General features: G+C 38.3%; 1 protein-coding gene across 9 annotated transcripts in view; it reads right to left on the bottom strand.

The window, feature by feature from the left end:
* The window catches only part of CCDC150 (coiled-coil domain containing 150), an 83,616-nt gene extending 60,844 nt beyond the window's left edge, over nt 1-22,772 (bottom strand). For 6 of the 9 annotated variants that reach the window (XM_041737406.1, XM_041737409.1, XM_041737411.1 and 3 more), the window contains exons 1-6: nt 22,659-22,772; nt 14,105-14,268; nt 12,614-12,840; nt 12,317-12,495; nt 10,036-10,104; nt 384-500 (exon numbers count right to left, since the gene is read on the bottom strand). In XM_041737406.1, coding sequence (XP_041593340.1) covers nt 384-500; nt 10,036-10,104; nt 12,317-12,495; nt 12,614-12,840; nt 14,105-14,268; nt 22,659-22,670 — 768 coding nt within the window. In that variant the 5' untranslated portion in view covers nt 22,671-22,772. Of the gene's footprint in view, nt 1-383; nt 501-8,279; nt 8,349-10,035; nt 10,105-12,316; nt 12,496-12,613; nt 12,841-14,104; nt 14,269-22,658 lie in introns of those variants that run through there. The other 3 variants (XM_041737407.1, XM_041737414.1, XM_041737416.1) reach the window with 3 other exon arrangements.
* Nucleotides 22,773-22,914: the final 142 nt, after the last annotated feature.

The following is a 22,914-nucleotide window of genomic DNA, read 5'->3' as shown; positions in this document are numbered from 1 at the left end:
AGGAATTGAATTTTTTATTTTATTTAATTTTAACTAATTTAAATTTTAATTAGCCATAAGTGGCTAGTACAAGTTATAGCAATAAAGGATCATTTACAAATTCCTTAAGTAGCATCTTTTTCATAATTTTATTATGAAGGACAGCCATTGGTTAAAATAAAGATTATGTAATCCAATTCCAGGTATTAGAATTTGGAACTACTAATTGCTTTCAATACTTGGAATTGAATACTCTAAATTACATGTAGGTACTTCAAATAATAATACAAGCAAAAATTTAATAAATCTAGAGAAAATTAGCAAAACTAAAGGCTTATAAGTAAAATATCAGCTTTCTCTCTTGGTTTCACTCCCTTGACATAAACAAAGAGAGAAAAATCTACCTGTTTCCGTTCCACCTCCACTGTTGATTCCATCTCTTGTATTTTGAATAGCATGGCTGATCCAGATTTCTCAAGAGATTCCCTTAGGTGCTTCTCCTGAGACAGTTGTCTCCTTAGCTACGGAGCAAGTTGCAGTTAGGCAAGACCAAGGGAACATCACAGCAGTTTGCCAAAGATAAAGTCACCATGAAAAGTTTACCAGACATGCTGTCGCACTCCCAAACATTCTTCATTCATTTATGACTACTTCACAACCTTCCTTGTGTGTCTCCCTAAGAGATAAACTACTAAGAAATGAAAAGACACATCTGGGGGATCCCTGGGTGGCGCAGCGGTTTAGCGCCTGCCTTTGGCCCAGGGCGCGATCCTGGAGACCCGGGATCGAATCCCACATCAGGCTCCCGGTGCATGGAGCCTGCTTCTCCCTCTGCCTGTGTCTCTGCCTCTCTCTCTCTCTCTCACTGTGTGCCTATCATAAATAAATAAAAATTTAAAAAAAAAATTAAAAAAAAAAAAAAGAAAAGACACATCTGTTGCCCTGTCCTCCCATATAATGGGAAGACTTCTATAAGAAGTCTTTTTTCCAAACTGTGGGTCAAGTTAGTAAGTTGCAAGCAGCACTTAAAAAGGGGGAAAAAATATCAGAGCACATAGCATATAATAAGGAAGCATAAGTTATGCTTTACAAAATGTTTCTGTATATTATTTATGTATGGGGTTACAGTATAAAGTATATGTCTCAGAATAGACGTGACAAAAAGAAGGTTGAAAAATACTAATATAAAAAAAAAATACTAATATCACACCTTAGTATATACACATGTTCTGTATTTCTGTATTTTCTTTTTTAATTCCTATTTTTCTATATTTGATGACTTCATCTACCTTTTTAAAAATATTTTTTATCCCACAGGAGTATAAACATACCCCTGAAAGCTGTTCCAATTCTGTTTGGGAATTTAAAGGTCTAGACAAATAATGAGGTAACTATTAAATAGTAGATAAAACTACCACTCAAAAATTAAGGAACACTAACCTTGTTTCTCTCAATTATTGACGATGATTTAGATAAAGATATAAAAAAAAGAGTATTTACTCATGAGGTAACAGATCCTTTCAAACTTAAATGAGAATTGCAGAATGCTATTTCTTTTATGAAGTGATGTTAAGTTGAAAGAAATTCTGTTTTTAAGCCCCAGTGAAGATGATGGAAGAGTACACTTTATAGCTCTTCCCTAAATTATACATATATATTTTATATGTATTTTCTCTATGGATGATCTATTTTATAATGTTTAAAGACTGTTATAATATTCTTAATCATAACCCTAATAACATTTAGGCTTTTCCAGTCTTTCATCCCGCTGAACATGCCTGTGAATAAATCTTTCTTTGCATTTCTGACTATTTCTTTAAGATAAATTCCTACAAGAAAAATCACTCGGTTAAAGTATAAATAATTTTTAGACCTTTGATACACTGGGTATATAATTTTCCCTCCAATTTTAGCGTATCAGTAGAATTAGAATAAATCCCATCAGTTCTACGTATTATTATCTTAAATCTTTGCTAATCTAATAAATTATAAACATCTTGACAGCTTTTCATTTCTTTGGTTATTAGTGAGATCAAACATTTTCTAACATGATTATTAGCTCTATATATTTTCTAAGTTAACATATATATATTGAATTGTTAGTTGACCACTGTTTTTTGGTTGGCTTTTTTTCTTTAGTCGATTTTAAGTTATTTATTTATTTATTTATTTATTTTATTTTAAGTTATTTAAAAGGAAAGATTATTTACCTAGTTTTGCTAGGTTTTACTAGTTTTGCTTTTTGCCCTTTTTTCACATGTAGAATTTGTGAATTCTTATGTGTTCAAATCAATTGAACTTTTTATAATTCTCTTTCTTCATTTCAAGTTTAGAAATTCCTTCCTCATCAAAATATCAATTAAGTATGACAATCTTATTTAATTAAGAATGAGCTATAGTAAAAAAAAAAAAAAAAAAAAGAATGAGCTATAGTTTTGATTTTAGGCTGTATTAATAATATAATACTAACTATACTATCAGACTATAATTACTTTGTGATATAAAGTAACTTATTGTATTTTTCTAAGCTCTGGATCAAATTACATAGCATAATCTACTCAAGATATAATTTAAGTCCTTTATTGAGGAATCTTTACTTGATAATTATACTACTGAAGTATTTATTTCTGAAGCATTAATAAAAGCAGTTTTACATTTATCAGAACCAGATTGTATATATATATATATATATCTTAGGAAGATATGTACCACATTTATTCCACCTTTATACAGCCCCCTGATGCCAGCTGAATTGTATTCCCCCAGAATATTATGTTGAAGCTCTACTCCCAGTATCTCAAAATGTGACCGTATTTAGAGATAGGGCCTTTAAAGAGGTGATAAGCTATAATAATGCTGTTAGGGTGGGCCCTAATCCAACCTGAATGGTGTCTTTTAAGAGAAGGAAACTGGGACACACAAAGGTACCAGGGATGTGCGTGCACCAAAAAGACCACGTGAGGACACAGTAAGAAGGCCGCCATCTGCAAGTCAGGGAGAAGCCTCAGGAGAAAAAAGCCTGCTGACATCTCCATCTTGGACTTCAAATCTCCAGAAATATAAGAAATTTCTGTTGTTTAAGGCACCCAGTCTGTGGTGGTTTGTAACTGCAGCTCTAGCAAACTAATACATCCTTCCTGCTTGAATACCAAAAATGTATTTTGACTAAGACAGTCCTTCGAGGGGTCCTTTTTTTTTTTTTTTTCTCCTTCTAGGGGTCCTTGAGAGGATTCGATAAAAATTCAAAATCTTATCACAGCACTCAGAATTAAGAATTTCCTAATAAAGAATAATGAAGGATCCCTGGGTGGCGCAGCGGTTTAGTGCCTGCCTTTGGCCCAGGGCGCGATCCTGGAGACCCGGGATCGAGTCCCACGTCGGGCTCCCGGTGCATGGAGCCTGCTTCTCCCTCTGCCTATGTCTCTGCCTCTCTCTCTCTCTCTCTGTGACTATCATAAATAAATAAAAATAAGCAAGCAGCACTTAAAAAGGGGGAAAAAATATCAGAGCACATAGCATATAATAAGGAAGCATAAGTTATGCTTTACAAAATGTTTCTGTATATTATTTATGTATGGGGTTACAGTATAAAGTATATGTCTCAGAATAGACGTGACAAAAAGAAGGTTGAAAAATACTAATATAAAAAAAAATACTAATATCACACCTTAGTATATACACATGTTCTGTATTTCTGTATTTTCTTTTTTAATTCCTATTTTTCTATATTTGATGACTTCATCTACCTTTTTAAAAATATTTTTTATCCCACAGGAGTATAAACATACCCCTGAAAGCTGTTCCAATTCTGTTTGGGAATTTAAAGGTCTAGACAAATAATGAGGTAACTATTAAATAGTAGATAAAACTACCACTCAAAAATTAAGGAACACTAACCTTGTTTCTCTCAATTATTGACGATGATTTAGATAAAGATATAAAAAAAGAGTATTTACTCATGAGGTAACAGATCCTTTCAAACTTAAATGAGAATTGCAGAATGCTATTTCTTTTATGAAGTGATGTTAAGTTGAAAGAAATTCTGTTTTTAAGCCCCAGTGAAGATGATGGAAGAGTACACTTTATAGCTCTTCCCTAAATTATACATATATATTTTATATGTATTTTCTCTATGGATGATCTATTTTATAATGTTTAAAGACTGTTATAATATTCTTAATCATAACCCTAATAACATTTAGGCTTTTCCAGTCTTTCATCCCGCTGAACATGCCTGTGAATAAATCTTTCTTTGCATTTCTGACTATTTCTTTAAGATAAATTCCTACAAGAAAAATCACTCGGTTAAAGTATAAATAATTTTTAGACCTTTGATACACTGGGTATATAATTTTCCCTCCAATTTTAGCGTATCAGTAGAATTAGAATAAATCCCATCAGTTCTACGTATTATTATCTTAAATCTTTGCTAATCTAATAAATTATAAACATCTTGACAGCTTTTCATTTCTTTGGTTATTAGTGAGATCAAACATTTTCTAACATGATTATTAGCTCTATATATTTTCTAAGTTAACATATATATATTGAATTGTTAGTTGACCACTGTTTTTTGGTTGGCTTTTTTTCTTTAGTCGATTTTAAGTTATTTATTTATTTATTTATTTATTTTATTTTAAGTTATTTAAAAGGAAAGATTATTTACCTAGTTTTGCTAGGTTTTACTAGTTTTGCTTTTTGCCCTTTTTTCACATGTAGAATTTGTGAATTCTTATGTGTTCAAATCAATTGAACTTTTTATAATTCTCTTTCTTCATTTCAAGTTTAGAAATTCCTTCCTCATCAAAATATCAATTAAGTATGACAATCTTATTTAATTAAGAATGAGCTATAGTTTTGATTTTAGGCTGTATTAATAATATAATACTAACTATACTATCAGACTATAATTACTTTGTGATATAAAGTAACTTATTGTATTTTTCTAAGCTCTGGATCAAATTACATAGCATAATCTACTCAAGATATAATTTAAGTCCTTTATTGAGGAATCTTTACTTGATAATTATACTACTGAAGTATTTATTTCTGAAGCATTAATAAAAGCAGTTTTACATTTATCAGAACCAGATTGTATATATATATATATATATCTTAGGAAGATATGTACCACATTTATTCCACCTTTATACAGCCCCCTGATGCCAGCTGAATTGTATTCCCCCAGAATATTATGTTGAAGCTCTACTCCCAGTATCTCAAAATGTGACCGTATTTAGAGATAGGGCCTTTAAAGAGGTGATAAGCTATAATAATGCTGTTAGGGTGGGCCCTAATCCAACCTGAATGGTGTCTTTTAAGAGAAGGAAACTGGGACACACAAAGGTACCAGGGATGTGCGTGCACCAAAAAGACCACGTGAGGACACAGTAAGAAGGCCGCCATCTGCAAGTCAGGGAGAAGCCTCAGGAGAAAAAAGCCTGCTGACATCTCCATCTTGGACTTCAAATCTCCAGAAATATAAGAAATTTCTGTTGTTTAAGGCACCCAGTCTGTGGTGGTTTGTAACTGCAGCTCTAGCAAACTAATACATCCTTCCTGCTTGAATACCAAAAATGTATTTTGACTAAGACAGTCCTTCGAGGGGTCCTTTTTTTTTTTTTTTTCTCCTTCTAGGGGTCCTTGAGAGGATTCGATAAAAATTCAAAATCTTATCACAGCACTCAGAATTAAGAATTTCCTAATAAAGAATAATGAAGGATCCCTGGGTGGCGCAGCGGTTTAGCGCCTGCCTTTGGCCCAGGGCGCGATCCTGGAGACCCGGGATCGAGTCCCACGTCGGGCTCCCGGTGCATGGAGCCTGCTTCTCCCTCTGCCTATGTCTCTGCCTCTCTCTCTCTCTCTCTGTGACTATCATAAATAAATAAAAATTTAAAAAAAAAGAATAATGATAAATGGTAATTACTGATAGTCTTTTAAACAAAGGGGCTGGAACAAGTGGACATACATACAGACATACACAAAAAAAAACAAGATAAAAAAAAAACAAGATATAGCTCTCACATCGTTAATTCAAAATGTATCATTTATCTAAATGTAAAATGCAAAAACTGTAAGGCTTCTAAAAATAACACAAGAGAAAAATCTTGGTGACCTTAGGTTTGATGATCACTTATAACACCAAAAGTACAATCCCTGGAAGAAAAAATTAGTCAACTGAACTTCGTTAAAACTAAAAGCTTCTGCTCTGCAAAATGTAAGCTACAGAATAGGGAAAAAAGCTGCAAAACACATGATTTGATTAGTATCCAAAATACACAAAGAACTTTTAAAACTCAACATAAGAAAACAAACAACTCAATTACAAAAAAAGCATACGATCTGACAGACACCTCACCAAGTAAGATCTACAGATGGCAAATAAGCACATAAAGATACTCATCATCATACATCATTAGGGAATTATAATTTAAACAAGATACTACTAACACATATTAAAATGGCAAAAATTCAAAACACTGACAAGACAACCTGCTGATGAGTATGCGGAGCAACAGGAACTCATTCAATGTTGGTGTGAAATGCCAAATGGTACGGCCAATTTTTAAGACAGGTTGGCAGTTTCTTACAAAGGTAAACAAAAGCTTACCATATGGTCCAGCAATTGAACTCTAAGTGTTTATCCAAATGAGTGGATAACATGTCCACATAAAAACCTGCATATGAATGTTTATAGCAGCTTTATTCACAATTGCCAAAACTTAGAAGCAACCAAGATGTTCTTCAATAGATGAATGGATAAACAAATTGTAGTATACCCATACAATGGAATATTGTTTAGCAATAAAATGAGTTATCATACCATGATAAGACTTGGAGGCACCTTGAATGCATATGCTAAGTGAAAGAAGCCAGTCCAAAAAAAAAGAAAAAAGAAAAAAAAAAAAAGAAAGAAAGAAGCCAGTCCAAAACAACCACAAGCTCCCACACTCCAACTATAACAAAACTATAGCCAATGAAAAGATCAGTGGTTGCAGGGGCTCCGGAAGAGAAGAGGGAAGGGATGGGTATATGGAGCACAGAGCATTTTTAGGGCAGTGATACTGTTCTGTAAGATATTATAACGAACAAAGGATGAATCTTAATATTAACTGTGGACTTTAGCTAACTATGATTTATCAATACTAGTTCATCAAATGTAACAAATGTATAACACTAATGCGAGATGTTAATAATAGGGGAAACTAGAAATGGGGATAACACGTTTGAGAACTGTTTTCTGTGCAGTTTTTCTATAACTGTAAAACTTCTCTAAAAAAATACTACTAAAATATCTAAAACCCAAAAAATAAGCTAAATGTAATACATTCTAACTATGAAAAAATCATGCTTTTATCACTAGTTACTGGCAAATCAAGTACATAACACAATTTTCCAGACAGCTAAATTTAACAACTTCAGCACTAAAAATCATAACTTAAAAAGTAATTTTTCATAAGAATTTTCTTAAAAACTGGGATCCCTGGGTGGTGCAGCAGTTTGCCGCCTGCCTTTGGCCGAGGGCGCGATCCTGGAGACCCAGGATCGAATCCCACGTCGGGCTCCTGGTGCATGGAGCCTGCTTCTCCCTCTGCCTATGTCTCTGCCTCTCTCTCTCTCTCTCTCTGTGTGACTATCATAAATAAATAAAAATTAAAAAAAAAAAAAAAGAATTTTCTTAAGAACTATACCTATTTCTTTGTTTTATACAGTAGAATATTTTAAATATAATTTGGATCCTTTTGATTTGGATTAATATCAATGATTATTCTGTTAGGGAATATTGAGGTTTTTAGGCCAGGGTGTGTTGGATTACTAATTTTCCTGACTCTTCCACTGTGTTCAGCTGCCAACTTTTAGTCCAGCAACTTTTAGCAGCCACCTACTTCACAATTCCCAATCTGTTATCTACTAAGAGTTAGGCTGAAATAGAGGTTTCAAGGTAAAATTAGATGAGCAGGCTCATTAAAAGCTTTTTGTTTTAAACACAACTTTAGTTTAAAAGGTCTTTGTATGAAAGTGTTCACTTAGCTCTAGTATATGAATTTTGTGGTAACAAATTTCCTTCCTGGCTAACAAACTTACTTTATTTCTGGTTGTATGGCTGTATTGCGGCAAAAGAACTCTTAATGTCAAATAAGGGCAGCTACTTTCACTTGAATTTCACATGACATTATTTTTAAAATCTTCCTACTACACAGTAATATATTTTTCTTCAAAGTTTTTCATTCTTTCTACTTTCTTAACTTCTCAGCAATTCCAACGCCCCCTCCAGCCTCCAGCATCTTTTTTTATCTTACCTCTTGAATTCTCAGGTTCATTTTACGTTTTGTGGTCTTCAATTCCTCTTCAATAATGGCTGCATTCTTCTAAAAGTAGAAGGGGAAAAGGTTCTAAATAATCTGTAATGAAGAAAGAAACTGTCTATAGGCACATCGGTTCAAATCTAGACTTTTTTCTATCAACCTATAAATGCTATTCTGGATATGGTTACAAATACTTCCTATTGTGAGTCTGAAGTAATTATTAAAGTTAGATATTTTTAAAAGAAAGTTTTTTATTACTTTGATCCATGAGTTCTATTATTTTCCTTTTATTTTTAATTTTTTTAAAGATTTATGAATTATTGGGACTTCATCAAGATAAAATGCTTTTGCGCCACAAAGGAAACAGGAGACAAAACCAAAAGACAACCTACTGAATGGAAGAAGAAATTTGAAATGTCTAGTATCAAAAATCTATAAAGAATTTATCAAACTCAACACTCCCAAAAAACAAATAATTCAGTCAAGAAATGCGCAGACATGAACAGGCATTTCTCCAAAGAAGACATCAAATGGCCAGGAGACACACAAAAAAGGGATGTTCCACATCACTCAGCAAAAGGGAAAATACAAATCAAAACCACAATGAGATATCATCTCACACCAGTCAGAATGGCTAAAATTAACAAGTCAGGAAACAACAGATGTTGTCAAGGATGCGGAGAAAGGGGAACCCTCTTGCGCTGCTGGTGGGAATGCAAGCTGTGAACAGCCCCACTCGGAAACAGTTGTGAGGAGGTTTCCTCAATAAGTTAAAAATAGAGCTACCCTACATCCTAGCAATGACACTATTAGTTATTTACCAAAGGATACAAAAATAGTGATCCGAAGGTGCACCTCTACCCCAATGTTTATAGCACCAATGTCCACAATAGCCTAAGTATGGAAAGAGCCCACAAGTCCACCAGTGGATGAATGGATAAGGAAGATGTAGTAGATGTATACAATAGAATATTGCTCAGCTTTATCAAAAATAATAGTCACCCCCTGTAAGATAAAGCCCAACTACTGATTATTCTTGACTTTAAAATACTCTATAATGAGGATCCCTGGGTGGCGCAGCGGTTTGGCGCCTGCCTTTGGCCCAGGGCGCGATCCTGGAAAATTAATTCTTAAGAACTATACCTATCTTTGTTTTATACAGTAGAATATTTTAAATATAATTTGGATCCTTTTGATTTGGATTAATATCAATGATTTCTTCTGTTAGGGAATATTGAGGTTTTAGGCCAGGGTGTGTTGGATTACTAAATTTCCTGACTCTTCCACTGTGTTCAGCTGCCAACTTTTAGTCAGCAACTTTTAGCAGCCACCTACTTCACAATTCACCAATCTGTTATCTTACTAAGAGTTAGGCTGAAATAGAGGTTTCAAGGTAAAATAGATGAGCAAGGCTCATTAAAAGCTTTTTGTTTTAAACACAACTTTAGTTTAAAAGGTCTTTGTATGAAGTGTTCACTTAGCTCTAGTATATGAATTTTGTGGTAACAAATTTCCTTCCTGGCTAACAAACTTACTTTATTTCTGGTTGTATGGCTGTATTGCGGCAAAAGAACTCTTAATGTCAAATAAGGGCAGCTACTTTCACTTGAATTTCACATGACATTATTTTTAAAATCTTCCTACTACACAGTAATATATTTTTCTTCAAAGTTTTTCATTCTTTCTACTTTCTTAACTTCTCAGCAATTCCAACGCCCCCTCCAGCCTCCAGCATCTTTTTTTATCTTACCTCTTGAATTCTCAGGTTCATTTTACGTTTTGTGGTCTTCAATTCCTCTTCAATAATGGCTGCATTCTTCTAAAAGTAGAAGGGGAAAAGGTTCTAAATAATCTGTAATGAAGAAAGAAACTGTCTATAGGCACATCGGTTCAAATCTAGACTTTTTTCTATCAACCTATAAATGCTATTCTGGATATGGTTACAAATACTTCCTATTGTGAGTCTGAAGTAATTATTAAAGTTAGATATTTTTAAAAGAAAGTTTTTTATTACTTTGATCCATGAGTTCTATTATTTTCCTTTTATTTTTAATTTTTTTAAAGATTTATGAATTATTGGGACTTCATCAAGATAAAATGCTTTTGCGCCACAAAGGAAACAGGAGACAAAACCAAAAGACAACCTACTGAATGGAAGAAGAAATTTGAAATGTCTAGTATCAAAAATCTATAAAGAATTTATCAAACTCAACACTCCCAAAAAACAGTCAAGAAATGCGCAGACATGAACAGGCATTTCTCCAAAGAAGACATCAAATGGCCAGGAGACACACAAAAAAGGGATGTTCCACATCACTCAGCAAAAGGGAAAATACAAATCAAAACCACAATGAGATATCATCTCACACCAGTCAGAATGGCTAAAATTAACAAGTCAGGAAACAACAGATGTTGTCAAGGATGCGGAGAAAGGGGAACCCTCTTGCGCTGCTGGTGGGAATGCAAGCTGGTACAGCCACTCTGGAAAACAGTGTGGAGGTTCCTCAATAAGTTAAAAATAGAGCTACCCTACATCCTAGCAATGACACTATTAGTTATTTACCCAAAGGATACAAAAATAGTGATCCGAAGGTGCACCTCTACCCCAATGTTTATAGCACCAATGTCCACAATAGCCTAAGTATGGAAAGAGCCCACAAGTCCACCAGTGGATGAATGGATAAGGAAGATGTAGTAGATGTATACAATAGAATATTGCTCAGCTTTATCAAAAATAATAGTCACCCCCTGTAAGATAAAGCCCAACTACTGATTATTCTTGACTTTAAAATACTCTATAATGAGGGATCCCTGGGTGGCGCAGCGGTTTGGCGCCTGCCTTTGGCCCAGGGCGCGATCCTGGAGACCCGGGATCGAATCCCACATCAGGCTCCCGGTGCATGGAGCCTGCTTCTCCCTCCGCCTGTGTCTCTGCCTCTCTCTCTCTCTCTCTGTGACTATCATAAATAAATAAAAAATTAAAAATAAAATAAAATAAAATAAAATAAAATACTCTATAATGAGATCCCTAGCTAATTTCCAATTTATTTGCCTCCTCAAAATTCCTCACTCTTGTCAGGCTAGTTTATGCATTTCCCCTAACTATATCAGTGGAAAGTTCAAACCCGAAAAGGAGGAAGACGACAGGGAAGTGTGATCTTAGAGAAATGAGTTCTCTCTGGGGCCTGATGCTCTTATTACTAAAACAGGGACAATAATATCCTTTCATGAGGTTTTTCAAAATTTGTTTTAAAGATTTTTCATTTATTTATTCATGAGAGACATAGAGAAGCAGAGACATAGGCAGAGGGAGAAGTAGGCTCCTTGCAGGGAGCCTGATGTGAGACTTGATCCCGGAACTCCCAGATCACACCCTGAGCCAGATGCAGACGCTCAACCATAAGCCCCTCAGGTATCCCAAGGTTTTTCAAATATTAAACCAAATAACATGTTGACCATCTATTATACTGCCTGGCTCATGGAAGAAGAACAAAATTGTCAGTTGACTACCCTACTCTATACTCTTTCCAGCCTCTGTGGGTACCCCCTGAAATGTCCTCACCTCTCTACTTTATCTTCTAAAAGTTCAGCTCCTATAATATCTCTTTCTGGAATTCTACCCTAATCTACCCTAGATAGGGCATACCCAACTTCTCAAACCTACCTGAACACGAAACACTTACACGTCAATATTCACTTACTGTCCTACACCGTCCTTTAACATTTCCTATGCCTTATTTTTTTCTCTATTTACTTTTTCATGCTATTACTTGTTCTCTCAGCTAGCATATAAGCTCTTAGAAGAGCAGAGACGCTACCTCGTATCTTTGGACTCTCACTTCCATGTATACCAGGTAAGGACTCTGATACTGAAAGTATTCAATAGTTTAGATCATCAATGTAGGTAACTATGAAATGTCAAAAATCCTCACATCACATAACCTATTTTAAAAAGTCAGTTTTTGGGGTCTGTTGCCTCCTCCAGCTAACAGATAACAGTGAATCTGTATTTCAGAATTCTGGATTCAAACCTTTGTCTCTGAGGCAATCTCCAGGGTGGCAGTCAACCTTTGCACTTCTTCTTGTGCCTTGTCTTCATCCTCTTTTACATCTCTCAGTTGCTGGCGCAAATTCATCACTTCAAGATGTAATAGCTTCAGGTCCTTGGAATGCTCCTCCTGTATTGCATTTAGTTGATCCTTCAGAAAAGCTACTCAACAGCACAGGAGGGTCATGGAGCAGTTGAAAGGTCAGGAAAGGAAAAGAATCATAAGCTCATTAAGCACCCATAGAGGACCAAATTTCTGATGATTCTCTTCTCTCTGTACCTGTTTTCTGTGGATTTAAATCCTTTTCAGTTTGCAAACGAAAGATGTTCATCTTCAAAGACTGGATGAGGCTTTCCAGACGGCACATTCGATTTATCAGAAACTCACAGTTCTTCCATAGAATATCTGTTTTTTCTGAACAAATGACTTCCTTCTCGATAGGACTAATGATGTTCACAGGCTCTTCTAAGCATTTTGGGGTTTCCAGTTGGCCTCTGGACAAAGATCTCAATTTAACAATATTATGCAATGCAATCATCAGGTCAATGTAACATTTCTACCAAGAATAAAAATTAGGGGCAGCCCCCGTGGTGCAGCGGTTTAGCGCCCCCTGCAGCCTGGGGTGTGATCCTGGAGACCCGGGATCGAATCCAACGTCAGGCTCCCTGCATGGAGACTGCTTCTCTCTCTGCCGCCCCCCCTCCGAATAAATAAATAAAAAATCTTTAAAAAAAAAAAGAATAAAAATTAGATTTCTTAGTTAATAAGCATCTCCAAATTTTAATACAGAAAGGACCATTAGGTAGAGAGGAGGAGACTAATGTTGGATGGATAAAGACCACTGGCTTTATAATGGTTGTTTCTTTTAATCTGAATTTTTTGTGAACTTTTATGTGATACATAAAACATGTTAAATGCTAAACCTATAACTATAAGCTAAGAATTAAAGTTAGCATGGAGGAAATATATTCACATATTTTTAGAAAAATTTTAAACAAGGTCATAATAAACATTCCTAATTTATTCTAGCACACTCAACAACTATACAAATTTCATCTTTAACTACTGAAAAATTATTCATTCTATGGGTGCCATAATGCCAACTATAATAATTTTAGGTTTTCATGAGAGACACTAGGTAAATATATATATGTAATCTTAAAGAAAATCATACCAGTAAATTAGATATTGGCTGCTTAAGCACCCAGATTCCTCGGGTCATTAATAATCCAACTTTTAATGGCAAAACTTCTTTAGCCAATGAGGTACCTTTTTTTTTTCTGAGTACCTCATTCTAAATTATGATTTTTTAAAAAAAAACTTAAAATCTTTCTTTTAATTCACAAGTCTGGGGAAAGAAAATGAAGACCATATTAATGGCATGAATCAAGTTTAAATGTTCACCTTACTATCAAAATCTATTTTTGATTTAAAAAATAAGAACCAAATTTTTTCTAATTATACAAAAATTTCCATGTTTATTTTCAATCAAGTTTTGAAGGTGAACAGGATATCAAAGTTTGTGCATCTAATTAGCACACTTTAAATAGCTGTTTAGGGGAACAGTGGTAATAATAGCTCTATTACGGGATGACAACTATTTTGCAAATATTTTCTAATTACTGTTCAAATGGCAACTGTTTTTCCTTAATTCTTTTATAAATGCCTATATTTCATCTGCCAAACCATCTGCACTGTCACTCCTTATTAATAACCAGTGAGGCAGAATTTTTCAACCTACAAAGATCTAGTTCATTTTCCATTCGTTACCTTTTTTCACCAAAGTCCAACATTATTAGATCGTCCCTCAGAGAACTGGTCTGTTCCTCAACTATTCTCATCCTTTGCTGAAGTACTGTGAATGTTTCAGAAGCTGTAGCATTGATGTGGGTTGGAGAAAGGACTGGTCTGGTCACTGCAGTTTCCATATGCACCTGCGATTAAAGTCACAATATTAGTATAGTAGGTTCTATTATGTTCAAAATAGTCACTGTCCCTTCCTGTGGGAGAATTATACATCTCTGTCCTGCTGAAATCAGAAATGGCCATGTGTCTTGCTTTAACTTAATGTGGGTGGAAGCTTTAACAGCTAATTTGTCATTCATCATCTCCTTCTTTCTTCCCCTCCATGAGATAAGCCACAACCCAGATAGGGCCAGCTTCATGTGCCGAGATCCCAGAGTGAAGACGACATGAAGCAGAGCCATGATCCATCCATGACATCCAGTGTGAGTGGGCAATAAATTTATGTTGTTTTAAGACACTGAGATTGGGACACCTGGGTGGCTCAGTGGTTGAGACTCTGTCTTCAGCTCAGAGGTGATCCTGCAGTCCTGGGATCAAGTCCCACATGAAGCACCCCGCAGGAAACCTGCTACCCCCTCTGCCTACATCTCTGCCTCTCTCTCTCTCTGCATCTCTCGTGAATAAATAAATTTAAAAAAAAAAAAAAAGACACTGAGATTGTTGAATAGTTTGTTATTGCATCATAATCTAGTCCATCCTATCTGTTCCTATTAGATACATACTAGGACCTATGACTTGCCTGAGGGAATTATTAACTTCTTTTATTACTAGCCATCATCGTTTTAATATTTTCCAACCAACCTTTCAGAAAAACATTCTATACTTAGACTTCTGAGCACCCATTGCAAAATAAATTTGCCAACTATATCGAAGCAATGATTTTATTTTTTTTATTTTTTTTTTCGAAGCAACGATTTTAAAAAGAAATTTGCATACTTCATAGCCTAGCAAAAATTCTTCTATAGCTAATGACATAAAATTTCTCCGGAAAAACTGTTTAAGAGTACTTTTTGAAATATTTGTGACAGAATTAGGTAAAATTAGCATAGGAGAAACAGTCCAACATATAGATGAATCATGGGCCCAAAGTTCAATGATAAGGTCATTGGTGGAAAGAAATTTTAAGGACATTTTCCTGCAACTCCATCCTAGACATTTCTATATTAACTAGACTGTAAACTTTAACCATTACTACCAACAGTGCTCCTATGGAAACGTGTTCACGAAGATCTCACTTTGGATGTTAGGAACACATATTTTCTCCCCCACTTGCTGTATAATCAAGTATCTCTCTTCCCCTCATCTCTCAGGCAGCGGAAGTGGTGACTAGCTTAGGTCCAAGTAACTGAAGGTAATCGCCATCACTCAAGGCAAGATTTTAAAAAGTGGGAAAACTGATGGCAGGATTTAAGGGGGCAAGAAGCATGGCAAGAGGGTGTGAAAAGGCTGAGCTTCTTGCCAATATAACTGTGCTACAGCCATCAAGGACATTTCTTCATCCTAAATAACTCTCTAATCATCTTTTATCTCCCCTCAGTAGGTCCCAGAGAATGGCCTATTCTTTTTTTTTTTTTAATTTACTGAGAAATAATTGAATATAACTGTATATATTTAAAGTGTACAATATGATTTGATAAACATATAAACTGTAGAATGGTTACCAAGATCAAGATAATTAACACATCCATCACCCCACATAGGTAACATAGTTAACTTTGTGTGTCTGTGATAAAAATGCTTAAGACCTACTCTCACAACTTTCAACTATACAACATATTACTATGTTACTATGCTATACATTAGATCCTCAGAATATCTTTTTTTAAAAAAGATTTTATTTATTTATTCATGAGAGACACAGAGAGAGAGGCAGAGACATAGGCAGAGGGAGAGGCAGGCTCCATGCAGGGAGCCCGACGAGGGACTCGATCCGGGGTCTCCAGGATCACGCCCTGGGCTGAAGGCAGCGCTAAACCACTGAGCCACCTGGGCTGCCCAATCCTCAGAATATCTTGAGAAGGTAACCTACAGAATGGTAGAAAATCTGATAAGAGGATAATGTCCAAAATATAGAAAGAACTCATATACCTCAACTGCAAAAAAGCAAAGAAAACAATTAAAAAATAGGCAGAGGACCTGAATAGACATTTTCCTCAAAGACAACATACAGATGGCCAATAGATAAACAAAAAGGTGCTCAACATCACTAATCACCAGGTAGATGTAAATCAAAACCACGATGACATATAACCTTAGCATAACTATTATCAAAAAGAGAGCAAATGTTGGTGAAGATGAGAACCCTCACACACTATTGGTGGGAATATAAAATGGCACAGCCATCCATTATGGAAAACAGTACAGAAGTTCCTCAAAAAGTTAAAAATCGAACTAACATAGGATCCAGTAATCCACTTGTCGGTATATATGCAAAGGAAACAAAGAGTATTTCAAAGAGGTACCTGTTCACTCATGTTCAGGGCAGCATTATTCACATTAGCCAAGATAGAGAAACCACCTAAACAGCCTTCAACAGATGAATGAACAAAGAACATATGAGATGTATATATACATATACATCCTCAATAGATAAATTATATTGTTCAACCATAAAAAGAAAGAAAACCCTGCTATTGACAACGACATAGATGAATCTAGAGGGCACTGTGGTATGTGAGATAAACCAGAAAGAGAAAGAAAAATACTATTCTGAAATCACTTGTCTGTGGAATTAAAAAAAAAAAAAAAGTTAATTTCATAGAAACGGAATAGAATGAGCTGGAGGGAAGGAAAAATGGAAGGGTACAAATTTTCTTTTTACTCTTATTCTAGTGATTCTGATGAGGATTTCTCTCTTTCATTCTCATCTATGAAACAGAAAGCACTTCTGACTCACATAATCTGAATTTGTTAAAACACTTCCTGTAAACGGTCAGCTTAAGGACACAGAGGTTAAGAAGCTCTCTGTAATTTCCTTCCATGCTTTCAATTTTTCCTGAAGGGGAAGACAAAGGTGTATATAGATAGTAACAGAGTCTCTGGATATACAAAGATTTGAAGTAAGGTTCATCTACGTCTCTGAAAAAAAGCCAGATTTGGAGACACCTGTTCATGTCACCACAGGTACCACCCACAGGTTCCTCAGGTAACAGAATGAAGACCCTTCATGAAACCAGGGTTAGGTTTGTGGGAACCACCAATAGCATGGGGTGGGGAGAAAATGGAAGGGTAACAAGGGAGAAACACCACACGCAATTACCCTCCATTCCATTTTCTGTCACCTGCTGTCTTGTCACTGCCCACGTAGAAATGACCCAGACCCAAAGTGGGGAGAAAACATAAAGAATGTATAATAAGGTTTGAGGTTTTGTTCTCTCTCCAAAAGAAGCTGAAAAGTTCATGTCCCTAGCTTCCCTTGCAGCTGGCACAGGATGTAACACATTCTGTCCAAAGAGACTTTGGGCAAAAAGTTGGCAAGGAACTTCAGGAAGGCTTTTGTTTTCTGCTAGAAAAAAATGACATAATGGTACTGGTCCTTTACTTCCCCATATGAGGCCCAGAGCTCTGAGAACTCTCTCGCAGTCAGCCATGCAGTGCCTCACTTTTAGGTACAAAGAGCCAGGGATCACCAGCATTTGAGAAACACACAGAAAAGGCCAGAGAAGTTTCGATTAACCTATCTTTTTTTTTTTTTTTTTTTTTTTTTTTTTGCAAAACTACAAACATACAATCTCTGCTTATTTGAGAAAAATAAAGTTTCGTCTTTTGTGTTAGTCATGCTTTTCTATTACCTGCAACATAAACATTCCTAAAATACAACAGCCCAGGCAATAGTTGATGGAGACACAAGTAAAAGGAAATGGTAAAAGAAATGACAAGCACTGCCAGAGGTGAGAGGGAGGACAATTTCCCTGGCAACTTGTTAGGCTGAGGTAGTGGATTATAACATAAAGGATAGCCTCTATTAATTTATATCAAAAACCGAGCATAAAATACGAATATGAACATTAGTTCACTTTGGAAAAAAATAAAGGAAATGGGATACAAGTCCCATACTGTGAATGGGACACAGAATCCCATCTAAAATGTTTCCGTATTATTGTTGAAATGTCACAGTTTTGCTGATATTTCCCTAAGGCACCTATGATACATATAAAATGCTCATGCTTTACAGTCTGTGTCACTTTGGGTCACAAAAACAAAATGGAAAACCAAATCAAATCACTTTTTTTTTTTTTTTTAAGAGAAAGTCTGCAGGTCTGAGTAAGAATTGGATGCACAACACTCATGCCCACCTGAATCTGATTTACAACTAGAGCCACTCATGCTTCTGGAGAGAAAAGAATACTCGAACAAAAAGAAGAAACAAACTTGGGCCCCAGCCTCTGAGAGGAAGGAGATTAATAGAAAATTCACCCTAAGGAAGGGAAGAGTGAGGTGCTTGGAAGAAACTAATGGTGGGCAGGGGATAAAGCTTGAAATATCCTCTTAGTGAATCGCTGAGGAACATGTACCAGTGATCCGAGAAGTTGACTGGAAAACTAAAGAAACCCATCTAGCTTTTTGGAGATTAAAAACAGGTCCCTGGATCAACTGAAAACCATTCCTCCACAAACCTCCCCTGCAATGGGGTGGAGTTGGGGGGGGGGGGGTCAAGGTCAGGAGAGCCGGAGGAAGCAAGGAGACAAGCAATGGTACATCAAGAGCAAGACAGCCTTAATATCCACCAGGGAGAGGCACTGAATACCTTGGGAGCCTGTTAAAGGAAGAGTGAGTTAACTACCTGGGATCCAGGAAATCTGTTGAGTTGGTAGGGAGTCTAGTTCTCACTGTACTCACACTCCTGCCTGTCCTCCATCATCTAGCAGGTCCACCCATAGTGCACTAGCTGCTTGGCAGATCCTCAGAAGCCACAGCTCAAAAGCTCACTGTCTTGTAAGAAGTACAGTCTTAGAAGAAAGGAATCTAGCTCTAAATGCTAGCACTGCAGCAAAGAGATTATGGCTTGACTTACGTCTGCTTTGCTGCTTTTGAAAAGGTGCAAATATCCCTGAAGGTAGTCTTGAACCCAAGGCCTAATGCTTGATCATAACAGTAAAAATACTAAGACAGAAGCTTGTAGTTCTAAAAAAAGTTCATTCATAGCGACTTTCATAAATGTATCATTATCAAATTAATACAGTTCTGTCTCCCATGTTTAGGGAGAGTATTTCTATGGAGAGTAGTTCTACGGAGCGCCTAAGCAGGTTACCTCATTGCAAGGATGGCATGAATAAGACCCATGTCTTAAGTCATATACTAGTAAAAGCCAGGTGACTTTGAGAAGGGGATTTGGGTGCCTAGCTGGCACAGTTGGTAGAGGATGCCACTCTTGGTTTGGGGTTGTGAGTTTGAGTCCCCTTTGGGTGTGGAGATTAAAGATAACTCTTTAAAAATCATAATAATGAAGGGCACCTGGGTGGCTCAGTGGTTGAGCATCTGCCTTTGGCTCAGGGAGTGATCCCAGGGTCCTGGGATCGAGTCTCACATTGGGCTCTCTGCATGGAGCCTGCTTCTCCCTCTGCCTGTGTCTCTGCCTCTCTCTCTCTCTCTCTCTGTGTGCATCTATCATGAATAAATAAATAAAATATTTTTAAAATAATAAATAAATATAAAATAAAATTCTTTTAAAAATTAAAAATAGGGGAAAAAATTAAAAATAGGGGATCCCTGGGTGGCGCAGTGGTTTGGCGCCTGCCTTTGGCCCAGGGCATGATCCTGGAGACCCGGGGTCGAATCCCACGTCGGGCTCTCGGTGCATGGAGCCTGCTTCTCCCTCTGCCTGTGTCTCTGCCTCTCTCTCTCTCTCTATGACAATCATAAATAAATTAAAAAATTAAAAAAATAATAAAATAAAAATAAAAATTAAAAATATATATAAAACCTTAAGAAAAAAAAAAAAGGAAGGGAATACTTGCTTCAGTGGACATACGCCCCATTCCTAAATCCGACAATACGTCCAACTACATGCTGTTGGCTCTAAAGTAACAGGCCAGGGACTCGATGTTATCATAACCATTGGAAAATAATTTGCTCAGCAATGCTGTCTTCATTCACTCACACAACCACCAAAACGGTGCCTGAATGCCACCATGAGCTGGGTATGGTCATACACACCGGTGAACAGAACAGACAACATTCCTTGCCCTCCTGGAGCTTATATCCCAACTGAGGAATATAAACATGAAGTAAAATACAGTTTGTTCACTGGTGACAGTTCGTGGGGGAAACTAAAGTGGGAAAGAAGATGGGATAGAAACTGTGATGCAGGCTTTCATTTTAAACACACTGGTCAAAGAAAATATTATTGAGAAGGTATCTGAGCAAAGAGCTGGGACGGAGGTGCTGGAGTGAGCCACATAAATACCTGGAAGGCAGAGAGGTCCAGAGGGAGTGAAGAGTGAGTGCCAAGATGTCACAAGCAGGAGAGAGGTCAGTCAGGCTGGAGAGGAGAAAATGAAAGAAAGAACTATGGGAGGTGGGGTCAGAGGGTAATAAAGGGACCAGATCACATTAGACCTTAAGGGCTATTACAAAGTTTTGGCTCGGGATCCCTGGGTGGCTCAGCAGTTTAGCGCCTGCCTTGGGCCAAGCGTGACCCTGGGGTCCTGGAATCGATTCCCATGTCGGGCTCCCTGCAGGGAGCCTGCTTCTCCGTTGGCCTGTGTCTCTACCATGCTTTCTCTCTCTGTGTCTCATATAATAAATAAATCTAAAAAAAAAAAAAAAAGAGGGAGAGAGAACATTATAAAGTTTTGGCCTTTCCCCTCAGTACTCTGAGAGGCCTTGGAGGATGCAGTGGAAGGAGTGGTGTGATGCAAGCTACCTCTCACCTGGATCACGCTCGATACCCGCCCCGAGGTAGGGGGACCAGCTGGGAAGCTACTACAGTAACCCGGGCAGGCGGCACCGCTGGGTGGGATGGAGGTGACAGAAACAGAAGGCCCAGAGGTGGTCAGAGCCCAGCCGTATTCTAAAGCCCGGTTTTGCTAATGGGTTAGATAGGAAACAGGAGAGCAAGGAAACAGCCGGAAGAAGAGTGGTGCCGTCAATGGAGACCATGGAAAAACCCGCCAGAGGGTCAGGGTTAGGGGAAAGCTGGAGTTGTTTCGGGGAATGTTAAATCCCACACAGGAACGATGACCTGGTGATAGAGGTCAGATGAATCTGTCCGCAGAGTCCAAGGGAGAAGCGTGGGCCGGAGCTCCGGCGTGAGTTCTGAGGTCGTCCACCTACGGCCAGCTCGTAAAGCCACCTAAGGGAGGCCAGGACTGGCCCTGCGGCCTCCACGATGGACAAGTCGGGTCACGAGGGTCACGAGGAGCCTCCAAGTGCGCGGCGCCCCTGCGCGGGGCACACGCCGAGGAGGAGAGGTCCACACGGGCCGGGGACGCGCGTTCTGCTCCAGCGCAGGTGCCAGGTCCCGGGCGAACTTCAAAGAACGGGTGCCAATTCCTTTTTTTTTTTTTTTTTTTTTTAGATTTTATTTATTTATTCATGACACACACACACACACACACACACACACACACAGAGGCAGGGACGCAGGCAGAGGGAGAAGCAGGCTCCATGCAGGGAGCCCGACGTGGGCCTTGATCCCAGGATCCCGGGGCCACGCCCTGTGCCGCTGAGCCCCCCAGGGAGGCCCCAGATGCCAATTCCCGACACCACATCAAGGAATATGACCGGTGACAAAGAATCTTTTAAGAACCAACACGTCGGGGAATCCCCGGGTGGCTCAGCGGATCCTGGGGACCCGGGATCGAGTCCCGCGTCGGGCTCCCTGCATGGAGCCTGCTTCTCCCTCTGCCTGTGTCTCTGCCTCTGTCTCTCACGAATAAATAAAATCTTAAAAAAAAAAAAGAAAAAGAAAAGGAAGGAAAGGAAGGAAAGGAAGGGAAGGGAAGGAGGAAGGAAGGAAGGAAGGAAGGAAGGAAGGAAGGAAGGAAGAAAGAAAGAAAGAAAGAAAGAAAGAAAGAAAGAAAGAAAGAAAAAGGGATCCCTGGGTGAAAGAAAGAAAGAAAGAAAGAAAAAGGGATCCCTGGGTGGCGCAGCGGTTTGGCGCCTGCCTTTGGCCCAGGGCGCGATCCTGGAGACCCGGGATCGAATCCCACATCAGGCTCCCGGTGCATGGAGTCTGTTTCTCCCTCTGCCTGTGTCTCTGCCTCTCTCTCTCTCTCTGTGACTATCATAAATAAATAAAAAAATTAAAAAAAAAAAAAAAGAAAGAAAGAAAAAGAACCAAGACGTCGAAATGGCCTTCCTGAGAACCCGACACCACCTGACGAAGTCCTGGGCTGAGCGGGTGCGCCCGCCCCTCAGCGGGATCCAGGCCGGGGCAAACCTAGCTCCGAAACGGTTTTCACCCGCACCCGACGCCGAAGCCACAAACCAGGGGGACGAGAGAGCGGCGGCGGGAGGTGACGGTGGTCCCCGCCGGGCCGCCAGCTCTGCCCCGCGGGCCCCGCACCGGCCTTACCCCACGCTCCATCCGGCCGCCAGGAGCTCGGTCCCGCAGCAGGCGGGCGGGTGTCCATGGAACCAACACAGCGCTTCAAACCAACCCGCTCCTGCGCGGTAGCTCCCGCACGCAGGCGCATCCGAGGCAGCGCATGCCGGGAATTGTAGTTTTCCCGGCCCAGGAGGGCCCTCCGCCCGGGGCGGGACCCAGGAGGCCGGAATCCGGCGGCGCGCACGGAACGCACAGCCCCGTGACCCGGATGACGACGGAGCTC

This window comes from Vulpes lagopus, chromosome 22, assembly GCF_018345385.1.
Source record: "Vulpes lagopus strain Blue_001 chromosome 22, ASM1834538v1, whole genome shotgun sequence".
Classification (NCBI taxonomy): Eukaryota; Metazoa; Chordata; class Mammalia; order Carnivora; family Canidae; genus Vulpes; species Vulpes lagopus.
The sequence above is the reverse complement of the archived record's forward strand: the minus strand, read 5'-3'. Positions and strand labels throughout refer to the sequence as shown.